General features: G+C 39.3%; 1 protein-coding gene across 3 annotated transcripts; it reads right to left on the reverse strand.

Annotated features, from left to right (window-relative positions):
- Nucleotides 1-517: 517 nt before the first annotated feature.
- LOC143877020 (myb family transcription factor PHL11-like) lies at nucleotides 518-6256 on the reverse strand. Of its 3 annotated transcripts, XM_077378723.1 has the most exons (7): nucleotides 5072-5190; nucleotides 4927-4998; nucleotides 4219-4295; nucleotides 3898-3955; nucleotides 3559-3676; nucleotides 1776-1845; nucleotides 518-1192 (listed from the first exon to the last, which is right to left on the reverse strand). In XM_077378723.1, the coding sequence occupies exons 3-7, from the start codon at nucleotides 4264-4266 to the stop codon at nucleotides 833-835; spliced, it is 654 nt and encodes a 217-aa protein (XP_077234838.1). In that variant the 5' UTR covers nucleotides 4267-4295; nucleotides 4927-4998; nucleotides 5072-5190; the 3' UTR covers nucleotides 518-832. The 3 variants fall into 3 exon arrangements, with proteins under 3 accessions (XP_077234838.1, XP_077234835.1, XP_077234836.1); XM_077378720.1 differs by lacking the exon at nucleotides 4927-4998 and having other exon boundaries at nucleotides 5072-6256; XM_077378721.1 differs by lacking the exon at nucleotides 4927-4998 and having other exon boundaries at nucleotides 3559-3634; nucleotides 5072-6251.
- Nucleotides 6257-14736: the final 8480 nt, after the last annotated feature.

A 14736-nucleotide genomic window follows, 5' to 3' on the forward strand; every position in this document is an offset into this window, starting at 1 on the left:
TGAGGAACCTTGTTCTTCATTGCTTAGGGAACTTTTCCTAGATTCTTTCTCTAATGTTTGAGTCCGTAAAATCAAAAGGTGTGTAAGAGTCTCGATCTAGTTGCCTGATTAAATTTAGGTTACTTTTATCCTTTTTTTTCCTCATGTTTAAGGTAGTATTTGGGATTTGGTTATCTTGGTTTAAACTGGTGGGCTGGATTCCGTCATTTCTCGGTCAAAGTGTTTGGTGGCCAGTAGACTTCATTGATATCTTGCTGAGAGAAACACCTTCGGGAGTCTTATTTGAGCTTTGGTGTGGTTACATTTTGCTGAAAGGAGAATCACTGTAATGCTTAAAGAAGACACTTATTTCTTGTAATTCTTTTTTTACTGCCCTTTGGGCTTATCCTGGTTTCTCATGTCTTGTAATTGCAAGCTGGGACTTCTTTTCCCAATGTAATTGTTTGATATGAATACAACTGCCATTTTAAAAATAAATAAAAAATGAACACCATGTAGCTCATGCATCAAAACATAGTTGTGTTGAAATCATTTCCCCATATATGAAGGAACAGATTGTTACAGAGCAAACCAGAGTTCTCTTCTGGGTGGTAAAAATATATTAGACAGATTGAAATTTAAATCAGTGCATATCTTCCTCAAGTCACTTGCAACAAAGAAGTGAACAGTCAAGAGTGTCAGACACGCATCATACACATCTACAATATATAAATTTCTTGTAAGAAACTCCCGGTAAAATACTCTACAATGAAGAGTGATGATAAAATTAGCTCCTATCTCACAGATTTTCTCTCTTTTTTCCAGCTTCTCTGAAGATAAGATCCAACTCGTTTCACTTCATCCCAAAGAACTCGTAGTTTCCATTAATGTTTAGATCAAGGAGATGTGGGGTTTCGAGTTTGATTGGTTTCTTTTCTTCCACCTGGTAAAGCTGGAGAGCTGAACTGCGAGCCCTGTTACAGTCATCAGGCCATATATTATTCCCTGTGTCTTCTTTCTTCTCTTCTCTTACTTGGGTCATGTTCTCCATGAGGCCTGAGAGTGCTAAGTTAAAGTCTGTTAGCTGGGCTCTTGTTGCTTCAATACTTGAAGGGCCATTTAAGTCAGAAGAAAGGCTCTTTTGGGCTTTCTCTAATATTGCATGTAGGTACTTTCCTTGCGCTTCGATTCGCATTTGTAATTTCTTCTGCACCTGAAGAAAAAAAAAATCTTTAAACCATCAACTATCATTACTTTATTCCATATATCAACCCCACAATGTAGTGGATAAGGATAATGAAATGGACAGCTAATTTGTATAGATGCATGCCACAACATTTATGGAACTGGAATCTTCATTTTTGTGGATCTTGCCATTCGGCCTGGAAATTAGAGCAATTAGACAGTCCAAACTAGTGACTGTCGACATTCAAGCAGATGACTAAACTCACATTGCCCAAATGATATGAACTTGTGGTTTGGGGTGACAGTTTAAAAGAAAATTGAGCAATGCCTGCATTCAGTGTACAAATTTACATTTGATCGTACAGTTACGATCATAGCGTTGGTAGATTTTGTGGGCTCTGGTCCATCCACAGTGGACTTAACTCGATGAATGGCCAAGATTTATGGAGCAATGTGATGTCTAAAGTATAGTGGAGTGGAAGGGCCAAAAGAAGAGGAAACAACCCAAAGGGGGAGCCAAAGACAACATCAACTAATTGAACTGATCTTGACAGAGATTGGAAGCATACTCAATCTGATAATGGTAATGACTTCATCAGCGTTGGGTTTACCTCTAGTTGCTCTTGCAATCTTCTCTGAACTTCAATCTGATACTTCAGTGCCTCTGCAACTGGAATTTCTCTGTTTACAATAAGTTAAAATTAAAAGTGATTGGGAGAAAAGGGAAGGATTGACTTGAAACAAATCAAAGTAGCTGAAGTTCACAAGAGAAAGTATTCACACTAGAATCATAAGAGAATGAGAACACAGCACAGTTATTAACATGAAATTGAAACCCAGATGGGCTCTAAATGATTTGAGTAATGTTTAAAGATGGCAAATTGTCATTTTTTTGGTAGGTAAGCTGGGATTGAACCTCTGTCCTCAAAGTTGAAGAACAAAGCCTGAACCAATTAAGCTGGACGCTCAACCCCCATAGCAAATTTCCATTTTCTCTTGGAAAGCAGTTGTTGTTAAAATAGCGTAACCTTACATTTATTTTTGGCTGATTTATCAAATCTAATATGTGTAGCATCCCATGATGGACTGTCAAGAAGGAACAGTTGAAATAAAGCCAAGGAACACACTACCACATGTTGTCCCGTCCTCTTTATTTGGCAGAAATTATGGAATCCATCTGTATTTTGCAAGGATCCCTTGAGTTTTTCGAAGGAGAAGAGCAGAGCATTGATCCATGGTGCACCAAAAACCAGCCTTCTATAGTTAAATGGAGAGCCCTACAAACAGAAGCCCTTGAAACAAGGACGTGAGGAAGCTTGATATGGGCCACATGATATCAACAAGATCTGGATTCTTCATCCAAGGGCCCCCAACTTTTAGATGGCTTGCAGACATTTCTAACCATAAAACTAGGGCTGCAACTCGGGTCGGGCGGGTCGGGTTTTGGAGAACCCAACCCTACCTGAGAAATATCTCGGGTCGGGTCGGGTCGGGTCGGGTTTTTTCCGGAAAACCCACGATTCCCAAACCCGGCCCTACCCATGATAAATCTCGGGTCGGGTCGGGTTTTTTCACGTTGACGCAATTTTTTAAGGAAAATTCTTGTTTGGCAAGGCAACTCAACTCATAGCAGTAGAAATTACACTCACAGTAAACTTGAATCAAACAATGATGTAATTACACTCACATTACACTTGAATCAAACAATGCTGTAATCAAACAATGTTGTAATTACAATCAAACAATGCTAAATCAAACACTTGAATCAACTCAACTCATAGAAGCAGAAATTACACTCACATACAATAACAGTGGGTGCGTGGGTTTTCACTTTTAACTTTTAACTAACAATAGAAAAAAATGTACACACTATAACTTATGTAACTCGGGTCGGGTCGGGTCGGGCCCCTTCAAACCCGGCTCGACCCGAGATTCATGCGGGCTTTTGAATGCTCAACCCGGCTCGACCCGAAACCCATGAAAGGTGAACCCAACCCAGGCTATTTTCGGGTCGGGTCGATGCGGGTCGGGTAAAACCCGGCTTGAGTTGCAGCCCTACATAAAACCGCAATATCCAAATTTGGACTTTGTTCATAGTTACTTAACTGTCCATTGCACTCATTGTTTCTTAACTGTCCATTTGCAAGCCATTGATCAGATAACTGGGATCGCCATGAGATTTTTTGGTCATGCCATCTCCATAGCCCACCAAATGAAGTGTTCGAATCACACTAGTGTTTACAGTGGTACCGAATTAGGCCTAGTGTGCACTTCTAAATGTCATGAAGGCTCCTCATAGTGTCACCCCTACTTAATCATACAAAATCTTAATTTTTTGCACATTATTATAGTCAATTTTTAATAATACTAGGTGCAATACTTCAAGATGCATACCCATCATTATTCTCAATAGAGGCATTGCTACTTGTGACTGAGGAATGACAATGGTGACTCTGTCCCTCTGAATTTCCTGCAATAATGAAACAGTTCCCATATGAAAGGATGTAAGGAACTGGTTAAACCAGCCTAATCAGTCCAAATATAGGGGGGTTTATTTATAATATTTTTAAATCGTGAACTTCTCATGAATTTAAATGTTTTAAAATCTCAACTCCTCGTGAAAAATTTCGAAAGTTCTCTTTGTTCCATTTAGTACAAACCAGCCAGCCAACAGCCCAGCTTTTAGAACATTTTATACGAAGAAAGACCAGTACTAAAACATCAATGACTCACCTTCTTTGCTTTCTTCCTGACTGCCTTCTCTCCGAGCATGCTTTCCCAGCCTATACTTCTGTACCCAATAAAATAACTAGAATGTTAAGAACAGAGATAACCTAAAACATCAGTCATACCAAGAACCGCCCAGTTTACAGAATTTCAGGTCAACTAGTGCACCCAACCATACACGCATGGATCTTTATTTTGATTAACCTCTAATAGAGGCGGTCCCAACTAGTTATTGCTGGTTAGACCGAGCTTGCATGATCTTAAGCTGGTTATTAACACTTTAATCAATACATAAAAACACAATAAGAGAGAGAAGAACAAATGAACCTGCAAATGGCTCTTCAAATGGTACAATGTCAAACCCTTTATACCCATCACCCGCAAAACCGACTTCGGCGTAGCTTCTGCAATCAAACACCAACCCAATATAGTAACGCCACGTACGTGTTTCAACTAATCCGGAACATGACTAAAACACCAAATTCTCTTATGAAATGGGGTCACTTTCCTCGATTTCCAAAAAAAAAAAAGTAAAATAAAATAAGAAACAACATGCTAACTGACACCTAAAATCAGATTTTCACCATTGGGCCGGTTATGTGATTAAGTCCGCCCCACGTAACAGGATATCCGGGCCCCATTGGGCTGGAGTCAAAGACAACCAAATAGATCCGGCCCATTCACACCCTGACGATAGCCGGATGATCCAAAGCATCATATCAGATTCAGTAGTAAACTCGTCGAGTGAATTTCGAATTCGAGCAAGTTAACTCGAATTCAGATTATCAATTGCATAATGGGTGTTGCTGGGCACTCCGTATAAGGTCCGTCCATTGGAAACATAATTTTCCACGAGTTTCAATGAAAAAATCTTTAAACATTTGTAAAAATCTCAAAACATTCTGTGTAAAATTATGTTTCCAATGCAGGGCACTCGTAAGCAAAACCCTTGCATAATTTATGTCAAAGCGTGCAAAATACAGGAATCTGTATAAAATCTGCACCAATTTGCTCGAGTCAACTCGACCCACTTACGAGTCAAGTCGAGTTTTGTAACTACTGAACCGTTTTTTGTAGCTGAACGGGATCAGTTTTCATGGCTGTGGCCTGTGGGACACATTGGGAGCATGTTACAAAAGAATAGAATAGTGAATGGTAATGTAAGCATTGTTTTACTTACTCTCGGGTCCACCGAGTTTGGTGACCGCGTCGACGAACCGGTCGTGGAGGTCTGAAGTCCACCTGAGTCGAGGTTTTGGGTCTCTAGATAGCGCCACCCCCGTCTCGCACGGATAGCTTCCACAACCTCTTTCCATCCTTATCTCTCTAGTTCCTTTCTTCCTACCTCGAAAAAACTATAATTCCAATGATTGATTGAAACCCTAGAGATCTCAACTTCTCATAGCTCTCCAAAGCATATTCCAATTCTCCTTAGCTTTTTCGCTTTTTTCATTCTCCTTCCTTCCTTTAACAGCTGCAATTCATTCCTCGTCTCTTTATCAGAAGATTCGTCCTAGAATGTCTAAAAGCAAAAGGAAGAACCGGTCCAGTTTCGTGCTACAATTGGAAAAAGTCACTGATTCGATTTCCTTCTTTATACTGATCAATGGATGGAAGAAAAAGATAGCGAAAATGAATAGGTATTTAGCTGTAAACGGCCGAGCGTATGGATGTTTCTTTAGTTAAGAAAAGACAAAAAAGACACAGAACTTTGTTCCAGAGAGAGATTTTTGTATAGAATAAGCTCCTGATTTCTCTGCGAAAGCGTTTAAAAGCATAATATGAGGAAACAAAAGAGATTCTTCTAGAAATGCCTGAGATGAAAAAATATAGAAATTCTGGAGGAAAAGAAAAGGATATCGAAACTTCAGTAAGCAGAGGATTTATAAATCAGAAATTTGATCGATTGTAACACCACGATTCGCTTTGTAAAGCATGAATCGAAGACCTAATTTTGCAGGAGCTATCCTAAAAGCACGAAATTTGAGTACTGAATCTGTGAACAAAACAGAGGAATTAGCAATTCTGGAATTTTGAAGTCAGCGAAACAAGACCTAATTTTCAGACAAGCAGCACAGAAAGAGGATCTGAAGTAAAAGAACAAATATAATTTGTAGATCAATCAGTGTAATCAGAGGACAATTCCTTCTGTAAATCGCCTCTCTGAATTTTAAAATTTCAATAGCCACAAAATAAACAAATTATAAGATCGGAAAAAGATCAAAAGCATAAGATGAATGAGTAACAAAAGGCCAGAAAGGAGAGTATAACCTTTAAAAGGAAGAGAAGAGAAGACAAGACAAGAGGAGAACTAATTGAAGCACCAATATTCCACAAAGAAGAACTTGAGAGGGATTTGTTTGGGGACGGAATCTGAAAGAGAAGGGCCAATATGAGGAGCACACGTAGATATGTGCGATAAGAGAGGATGCCACGTCGGCGCCACGTGGAATATTCGCCCGGCAATACGGCCGCGGAATATTTCAATACACGTGCCACGTCGGCAGGCAATCCGGCGCATCGAGCGCGTGGTGGGGCCCTTAGGAGACACGTTTTGGTCTCTCCGCGAGAGTCGGGAGGTTACGGTGACGTGAGAATATTCGCGGGGCGGAAAGGCATGAGGACCTGTCTGCTTCTGCTCTCTCATCCTTACCCTTTTCTCTGTGTTTCACAACATAATCCTCAAACTTTTTTCAAATGACTAAAGAGTCCCGATTCCTTTCTCATATTATGTTTTTTTGTCATATTCCATCCACGCCCATCGCGCACGTGGTGGGGCCCTTAAAAGACGTTATTGTGAAAGTGTTCCCAGGAGTGTAAACGGTTCGAATTCGAAGCGGATATAGTTAGGGGTGGCCAGAACCGAATCGGAACCGAACTGTAAAAAAATATTTTTGGTCCGGTTCGGTTCCACTGATGAAGAACCGAACTTATTCGGTTCGGTTCCGGGTCTAATGTTCTCGGTTCGGTTCCGGAACCGAAGAACCGAACTTTGAATATATATAATATTTTTATATTTCTATTATACATATACTTAATAATATAAATTACTTATAATATTAATAAGTAATAGTTAATACTATTCTTATAATAAGAAAGTAACTTATATTATAACTTTAATTAAAAGTTTTTATAAATTATAAATAATAATTAATAATTAGCCATTAGAACCGAAGAACCAGACCGGACCGAACCGATTATGTTCGGTCCGGTTCGGTTCGGTCCTACTGTGTACTACGGTTCGGTTCGGTTCTTACGGTTCATGGAACCGAGAACCGAGAACCGAAAAAAAAGGAACCGAGAACCACGAACCGAACCGGTTGGCCACTCCTAGATATAGTTATATCCGAATTCGATTATAGTATACACTATCCGAATTCGTATCCGTCGGATATTGTTCGAATTCGGATATTATCCGTATCCGTTTATCCGGTAAATTCGAACATTTTATTGCAGCACTTTATCTTCTTCTCCTTCTTACTCCTCGAATGAATTTTCCAAACCCTAAAACCCGACATCTACCTTCTCTTCACAAAATTAACTCTCAAACCCTAAAATATATGAGATCCTCTTCTTCCTTTTAAAACAAAGGCAGAGAGAGAGAGAGGCGGTGGGGATGGAAGATGGTGTTGGTAGTGTCTTTGGGTTTTTTTTTTTTTTTATATGATGGAATGGATTTTGGCTACTTTGAACAGGGGAAGTGGGAGTGCTGATGGTGGAAGATGAAGAGAAATGGGGATTGGGTTAGAGATGGAGGTGACTGGCGGTGATGGAGGTGGCTGTGAGAAGGTGGAGAGGGGCGGCGACGGATTTTGGTGGGGATGGAGGCACCAAGGAATGCCGAAAATTGTGTCTCAGCCTCCTCTTTTCTCCTCTCTTCTCTTTGCAAACCTTAGAAATCTCCTCTTTTAATTGCATTTTGGGTTTTTATAGAACCCTAAGTTGAAAAATTGATCTGAGCCGTCCATTTACCATCAATGACCTAGATAGCCTTTTTGCTTTAGAATTCTCTAAAATCTATGCCATCTTCTTTCAATCACCATCATCCATTTGTCTCTTTCATCCTACAGCCCACATTTGTTGGTTCATAAAGAAGTCATGTCACACTCCAAGAATGCACTTAAAATGAGAGATTACTTCATTTCCTACCCAAAACACTTTTGTTTTTGTTTTTTTTTTCTAAAAAGAAATTTCAATTTTCTTTTAGAAACAAAAGATAGTGTGTCATTACTAAAAATAAATATTAATAATATTATTAATAATAAATAAAAAGGATTTACTTCTCGGATTCGGATGTTAAACAGATCGGATATACCATTTACCAGATTCGCATCCGCTAAGAGCTGGATATCTCATAAACGGATTCGGATAATATCCGCTTGAAATGTGATTCGGATAATATTCGCTTTAAACGGATTCAGATGCGGACGGTAATCGAATTTTTGAATATCCATTTACACTCCTAGTGTTCCCATATGATCCTCACCATTATAGTTACAAAATCCTCCCAATATTTCAAACTCTCTTTGAAACAAGATCCTGAGTTTATGCTTCTCCCTTTTAAGCTATACAAATTCTTTAATAATTCCAAAAAAATTATTCTTTTAAAATTAAATACGGCATTTTTTTCTAAAATAAATACAACTTTTATGAATAATTCATGATTTCTAATACGTTGTTTGTAAATCTTGTGGGAAAAAAAAAAGTTGTAATTAAATAAACTGTGAATTTTCTAAATTAAACCTTTCTTGTATACTCCTTTTTAAATTAAACCTCTATTTAACGTCTCATCTACCTTCGAGACCACAAGGTCAAGCTAGGGTTCGGATTCAACCTAGATCTTCCACGCGATCTCAATCCAGTGCACAAAATAAGCAAGCAAAATTTATCTTCAGCCAAGGTTATGTCAGGTGCTTTGCTGTGAAAATTGCTTAGTATTCTTCATTTATCCTTAATTCTTTAAAATTATTTATTTGTTATAGATCAAAGGACAAGATCATACTAAATGCAATGATGTTAACCCTAGCAAATCCCATAAATACCTTTACTTTAGGTCCATATTTGGCAACCATGAATGTTTTTTCCATGGGATACTTGGGAGGGAATGAATTAGAGAGAGGAAACAGTCATTATAAGTTGCTAAACATTTTAGGGAAAAAATAAAGGGAAATGTTATCGGAAAATTACTAAAAACCCCTTAATCAGAACCTATATACTAGAACCCCAAAATTTTCTTAATTACCAATGACATTGTCTCGTGCCATAATTAGCTTTTAATTTTTTCTCTACCCATTCTACCCATAATTTTATTATACTTGTTAAAAGATAATGTAAAAATCCCAACAATCTCTCTCTCGTCGGATTCTCTTCTTTTTCGGTAACTCTCTCTTTATCTCTTGATCTAATACGTCATGGCATGCATGTATGGGTGTTAAATAATGGGCCACACATGAAGATGAGGTGGGTAGGACACCATTTTTCCTCATGTTTTGATCGGTGGGTCCAATATTTTACACCCATGCATAGCATGGGCCAAGAATGCTACCCTTGGTAATATGAATTTAAAACTCATTTTCATGTGGGCCCACCATTTTTACCCCCTCGTGTTCTGATATGGCAGGGCCCACCATATCCACCCAAGCCCATGCATATAGTGGGACCTACCATTTTATACCTATTTGCAGTCCCACTTTCTCCACCCAAATCCATGCATCATGTGGGACATAATTTTTCCTCATGTTTTGATCCGTGGGTCCCAAGACCATGCATTGGGGTGGGCCCAATATTTTACACCTCATCTTCATACAGGGCCATTGTTCCATACCAATATATGCACGGCATTAGCAAAGAATTCTACCATGATGAGGTGAGAGAATGTTCTACACCAGTTAAGAGAGGAGAGAGAGAGTTACCAAAAAACGAAGAGAACCGTACGGGTACGGTGAGTGGGATTTGTACTTGAGGGTAAAATAAGTAAGGAAAAAAACCCTAAGCTCATATAAGCTATATGAGTTTCAAGCTCACAATCATTTTCCTCTTCTATCTAGTATATAGGTTTTGATTTAGGGGTTTTTAAGTAGTTTTTCCAATGTTATCAGCACTACTGTATTTTGATGATAGCACTCACTTTATTAAAAGTACGGTATGACCCGCACCATAGGATGATCCAAACCGTCCATTAGATGGGCCACAGCCTAAGTAGGTTGTGCCCCAAAAATTATTTCCTTAGGTTGATCCTAACCCTCTTGAATGTTAGAGATCGGCCGATCGAGGATGTGATCTTGAACCAAATAACTTAGCTCTCGGTTTCTCTTCTTGTTCTTCTGTCTACCTATCTTGAGGATAATCAAATTAGGAAGCTAGGGAAAAGAAAGAATGATCAATTACCAATGGGGGACAAAAATTAGGTGAAATTATCAACAGGACCCATGCTTTTCAGAAATTATCAACGGGGGACAAAATATGTCTTGTCATTAAAAGCTGGACGAAAATGCCCTTTTCTGAAGCAACAGGTTTTGTTTTTCCACTTTTCCCTTTTCTCTCTTCTTTCTCTCTTTTTTTTTCCACTTTTTCATTTTCAACTTTGTTTTTTTCTACATTACCAGTCATCTTCTTCAGCATTTAGCCACCATTGGAGGTGGGAAAACTCAAAATTTTGAAACGTGAGTTCATTCCCATCTATCTTTCAATATCTAGGTTTTGTTTTTCATTTGTTTTAGGGTTTTGCATTTCTCCTTCTCCCTTTCAATGGAGGATGAGGAAGATGAATCGTACGGTAGAAAGAAAAAAACGTGAAAATGAACGAGTGAAAAAAAAACAGGAAGTAAAAACGTGTTCATAAGGGATTTGATAAGCCCATTTGGAATTTGGTAACCCCATTTTGATACTGGATAACCCCAACCCTAGGGCTTGAAAACCCCCTTCCAAAACTCCAGTACCCTTGGGCAATTTTAAGGGACTTGATAAGCCCATTCGTAAATTGGTAACCCCATTTTGATACTAGATAACCCTAATCCCAAATACTTGAAAACCCCCTTCCAAAACTCTAGTACCCTCGGCCAATTTTCAGGGACTTGATAAGCCCATTCTGAAATTGGTAACCCCATTTTGATACCTGATAACCCCAATCCTAGAGACTTGAAAACCCCCTTCCAAAACTCCAGTACCCTCGACCAATTTTCAAGGACTTGATAAGCCCATTCAGAAATTGGTAACCCCATTTTTATGCTAGATAACCCCAATCCCAGAGACTTGAAAACCCCCTTCCAAAACTCTAGTACGCTTGGCGAATTTTTAGAGACTTGATCACCCCATTCGGAAATTGGTGACCCCATTTTTTATACTAGATAACTCCAATCCTAGAAATTTGAAAACCCTCTTCCAAAACTTTAGTACCCTCTGCCAATTTTCAAGCACTTGATAAGCCCATTTTGATACTAGATAACCCCAATCCCAAATACTTGAAAACCCCCTTCTAAAACTCTAGTACCCTCGGCCAATTTTCAGGGACTTGATAAGCCCATTCTGAAATTGGTAACCCCATTTTGATACCTGATAACCCCAATCCTAGAGACTTGAAAACCCCCTTCCAAAGTCAAAACGTGTTGTATATGCCAAAGGGTATTTTCGTCCAGCTTTTACTGACAAGACCTTTTTTGTCCTCCGTTGATCATTTTTGAAAAGCATGGCTCCTGTTGATAATTTTGCCTAATGTTTGTCCCCCATTGGTAATTGGTCCAAGAAAGAAAGAAAAAGATTCTTCGAGGGAAACTAGCCTCCATAAACAATTGCAATATCTGATCATAATCTCCTTCGTTACAATCTGTTTTCACAATATAACAACAACACTCAAAACGTCAAACTACAACACTCGAATGAAATAACTAATTCCTAACAACTCTCCCATTACCAATGATCCCCCATAGGATAGGATCATTTACCCACTACTAGCCTAGCATTTACCCGGTACTTTTACCAACTACTAGACTAGCACATCCCACGTGAAACCCTTCCCACCAAGGATGGCCTTACTCGACTCCAACTGCTAGACTACCACTCTACTCATCACGTAGTTGCAAGTTACACCCCCATCTCTTGCATACGTACCTTTCCTTTTTATTTACTTACAAACATGAACATAACAATATGCCTCTTCACGTGATCTAACAGCAGGAGTTGCACAAATTACCAAAACTTCTCTTCAATATCAATTTTCCGGGAAGAGAAACCCATCACACGAAGCAGAAAATATCACCACTACAAGGAACCACCTATACAAATAAACAGCAGTTCCACAATATCCTTCGAAGTGGTCATGCAATGGGAACCAACACCATATGCATTATCCATCTCTGTAAACAATTCTACCACAGTATGTTCCACCAGCGGACACAAATGGCAGTTGACGGTGTTTGTCGCCACAGTATGATCCACCATCTACCTTACAAATTTTCACCTTTTGTAGATGAACATCCCAACCCATTATTCACCATGTACAAACATTCCATGAAGTGAAGAGTCACCAAGAACATTTGAAGCTCCACATGATGATAAATCAACAGTTCCTAAGAAAGATTCTTATATAAACATCATAGAGGAGGCAACATCTTTCGCAAATCCATAAATAAATTAGCCACCTTCTTTGCTTTATTGCACACCTGCCCATCAATAAATTAGCCATCACCCTTGATTCACACACACAATGCATTTTTCTTTGCCTGATCCTCAAGGAAACTGTAAAAAGTCACTTCCAAATCCATTTTAATGGTTTCTCCTGTACACAATAAGAAGAAAATGCCCACAACTCCCCAACTCCTGGTAGAAGAATCGTCACACTCCAACATGCAAGGTACACCAAAAGCATACACTCCAATAAATAAATGGCATCTACCTGAAAGTACACATACAATACTAATACGATCCTAGATCGTATTGTAAAAAAATTAAAAATTGAAGAGAAAGGGAAGAGAAACAGCCAATAGAAGGGCTACGAGCTCCTAATTCCATACGTTTTTCATTCATTGCTTCCCTCTTACAGCCAAGTCCAGTAAAAATAACATCTGAAAGGATAACTACAAATAAAGATAAAGATAACTAAAATATGGTAGAGATAACTAAAATATGGTAGAGATAACTACAAAATAAGCTAACCAACACAACCCGTGTGGAATAAGGAATCCTGAAAAATAGAATTGTATCATTCCCCCGTCCTTGAAAACACCGTTGTCCTCAAGGGTTGGGAGCTGGGAAACCTGGACGACCTCCCGATCTTGAGGCACGATAGCTTGATTGGAATTGTTTCACGATAGCTTGATTGGAATTGTTTCCGCTCTCGTTGTACTCTTCTTGTACGTGCCCGACAATAATGGCAAGATGTGCCTTACATTGGTGACCTGGCCTGTAGCGTTCGTCGCAATTATAGCAAAGTCCCTTTTTGTCTGTGTTCGTCCATCTCGGCCACTGCCATTCGTTTAATTGGCGGGATCTCCTCTTTTGGTGTAGAATTAGATGGACTACTAATAACCTTTGGTACACTCGAAATATTAAAGCGATGTTTTGCAGAAATGGCTTCTTCATTCAACGTGGCTAGTTGGAAGGCTTGTCTAGTTGGCAGTGAAATTCTTACACCCGCTCGACGACCCGATATGAAGCACCCTACCAAAAATGATTCCGGTAAGCACGAGGTGCGATTCGCCATGCGTTCGAGCTGTGCTTGGTAGGCTCAAACCGTCGTGGTTTGATTCAGTTTCACGAGTGCCCCATTTGGAACTTCCTGTTCATAGGCCCAAACGGCGTGCATAAAGCACGAGTGAATTGCTGAGATGTCATCTCGCCAATAGTGTGTCACATCCACTAATACCAAGGGATGGCATCACCGGTAAGATAGATGGTAGCTAGATCTACCATCTGATCATTTGGAATATTGCTAAAATCTTCGAATTTTTCGGCATTGAAAACCCACCCAGATGGATCTGCTTCATTGAATCGTGGAAAGTCAAGTTTAACAAACCGATGATATGTGGGTGGTCGAGGTGGTCCATCAATTCCGTCGGCGTTTTGGCGAACCCCATGTTGCGGGTTGTTTTCATGATTGGATGCTTCCAGGGAGGATGGTCATGGTTGATTCTTTAGAGAGTCAATTTCTTCATGGATGGTTGTCGCTAAATTCTGTTTGGAGTCCGGTTGAGAGGCCGATCAAGGATCCCTGCATCGAATCAAATTAGCCAAAGGTGTGGATCGAGCACTCTTGCGCCGAAGATGACTGAGGCTAAGCGATCTGCCGAAGCTGTGGATCAAATGTGGATCAAATCGCTTGAGAATTTCACCGAATTGCTCTCATAGTTGGGTGATGTCCTGCCCCAATTCTGCGTTGGTGGGCATGCTGTCGGCTCTAATACCAAATAATACGATCCTAGATCGTATCGTAAATAAAAAATTTTGAAGAAGATGAAGGGAAGAAAAATAGCCAATAGAGGGGCTACGACCTCCTAATTCCAGACGTTTTTCATTCACTGCTTTCCTCGTTACAGCCAAGTCCAATAAAAATAACATCTAAAAGGATAACTACAAATAAAGATAAAGATAACTAAAATACGGTAGAGATAATTACAAAATAAGCTAAACCAAATAAGCTAACCAACACAACCCATGTGGAATAAGGAATCTTGGAAAATAGGATCGTATCAAATACCCAACCATACAAATGTGACAGTGGTTGCCCCTTAAAAGTTACTAGTAAAGGTATGTCAAATGTCGTAATGGAAACAGCGAAAACATAGCAATTATGTAAGCATTTCTCAAATACATCATAAACATAATGCAAACATAATGAATCATATGAAGCAT

The sequence above is a fragment of the Tasmannia lanceolata genome, unplaced genomic scaffold (assembly GCF_043159265.1).
Source record: "Tasmannia lanceolata isolate RefF3 unplaced genomic scaffold, GAP_Taslan_0.1 ptg000005l, whole genome shotgun sequence".
In the NCBI taxonomy this organism is placed as follows: Eukaryota; Viridiplantae; Streptophyta; class Magnoliopsida; order Canellales; family Winteraceae; genus Tasmannia; species Tasmannia lanceolata.

Excerpts from the sequence above, each read along its gene's own strand:
- LOC143877020 (XM_077378720.1), bottom strand. The coding sequence starts at position 5,207 with ATGGAAAGAGGTTGTGGAAGCTATCCGTGCGAGACGGGGGTGGCGCTA. Across the intron at positions 4,296-5,071 it reads CAAACTCGGTGGACCCGAGA|AAGCTACGCCGAAGTCGGTT; the intron begins GTAAGTAAAACA and ends GTTTGATTGCAG. Across the intron at positions 3,677-3,897 it reads TCAGGAAGAAAGCAAAGAAG|TTCCTTACATCCTTTCATAT; the intron begins GTGAGTCATTGA and ends TGGTTTAACCAG.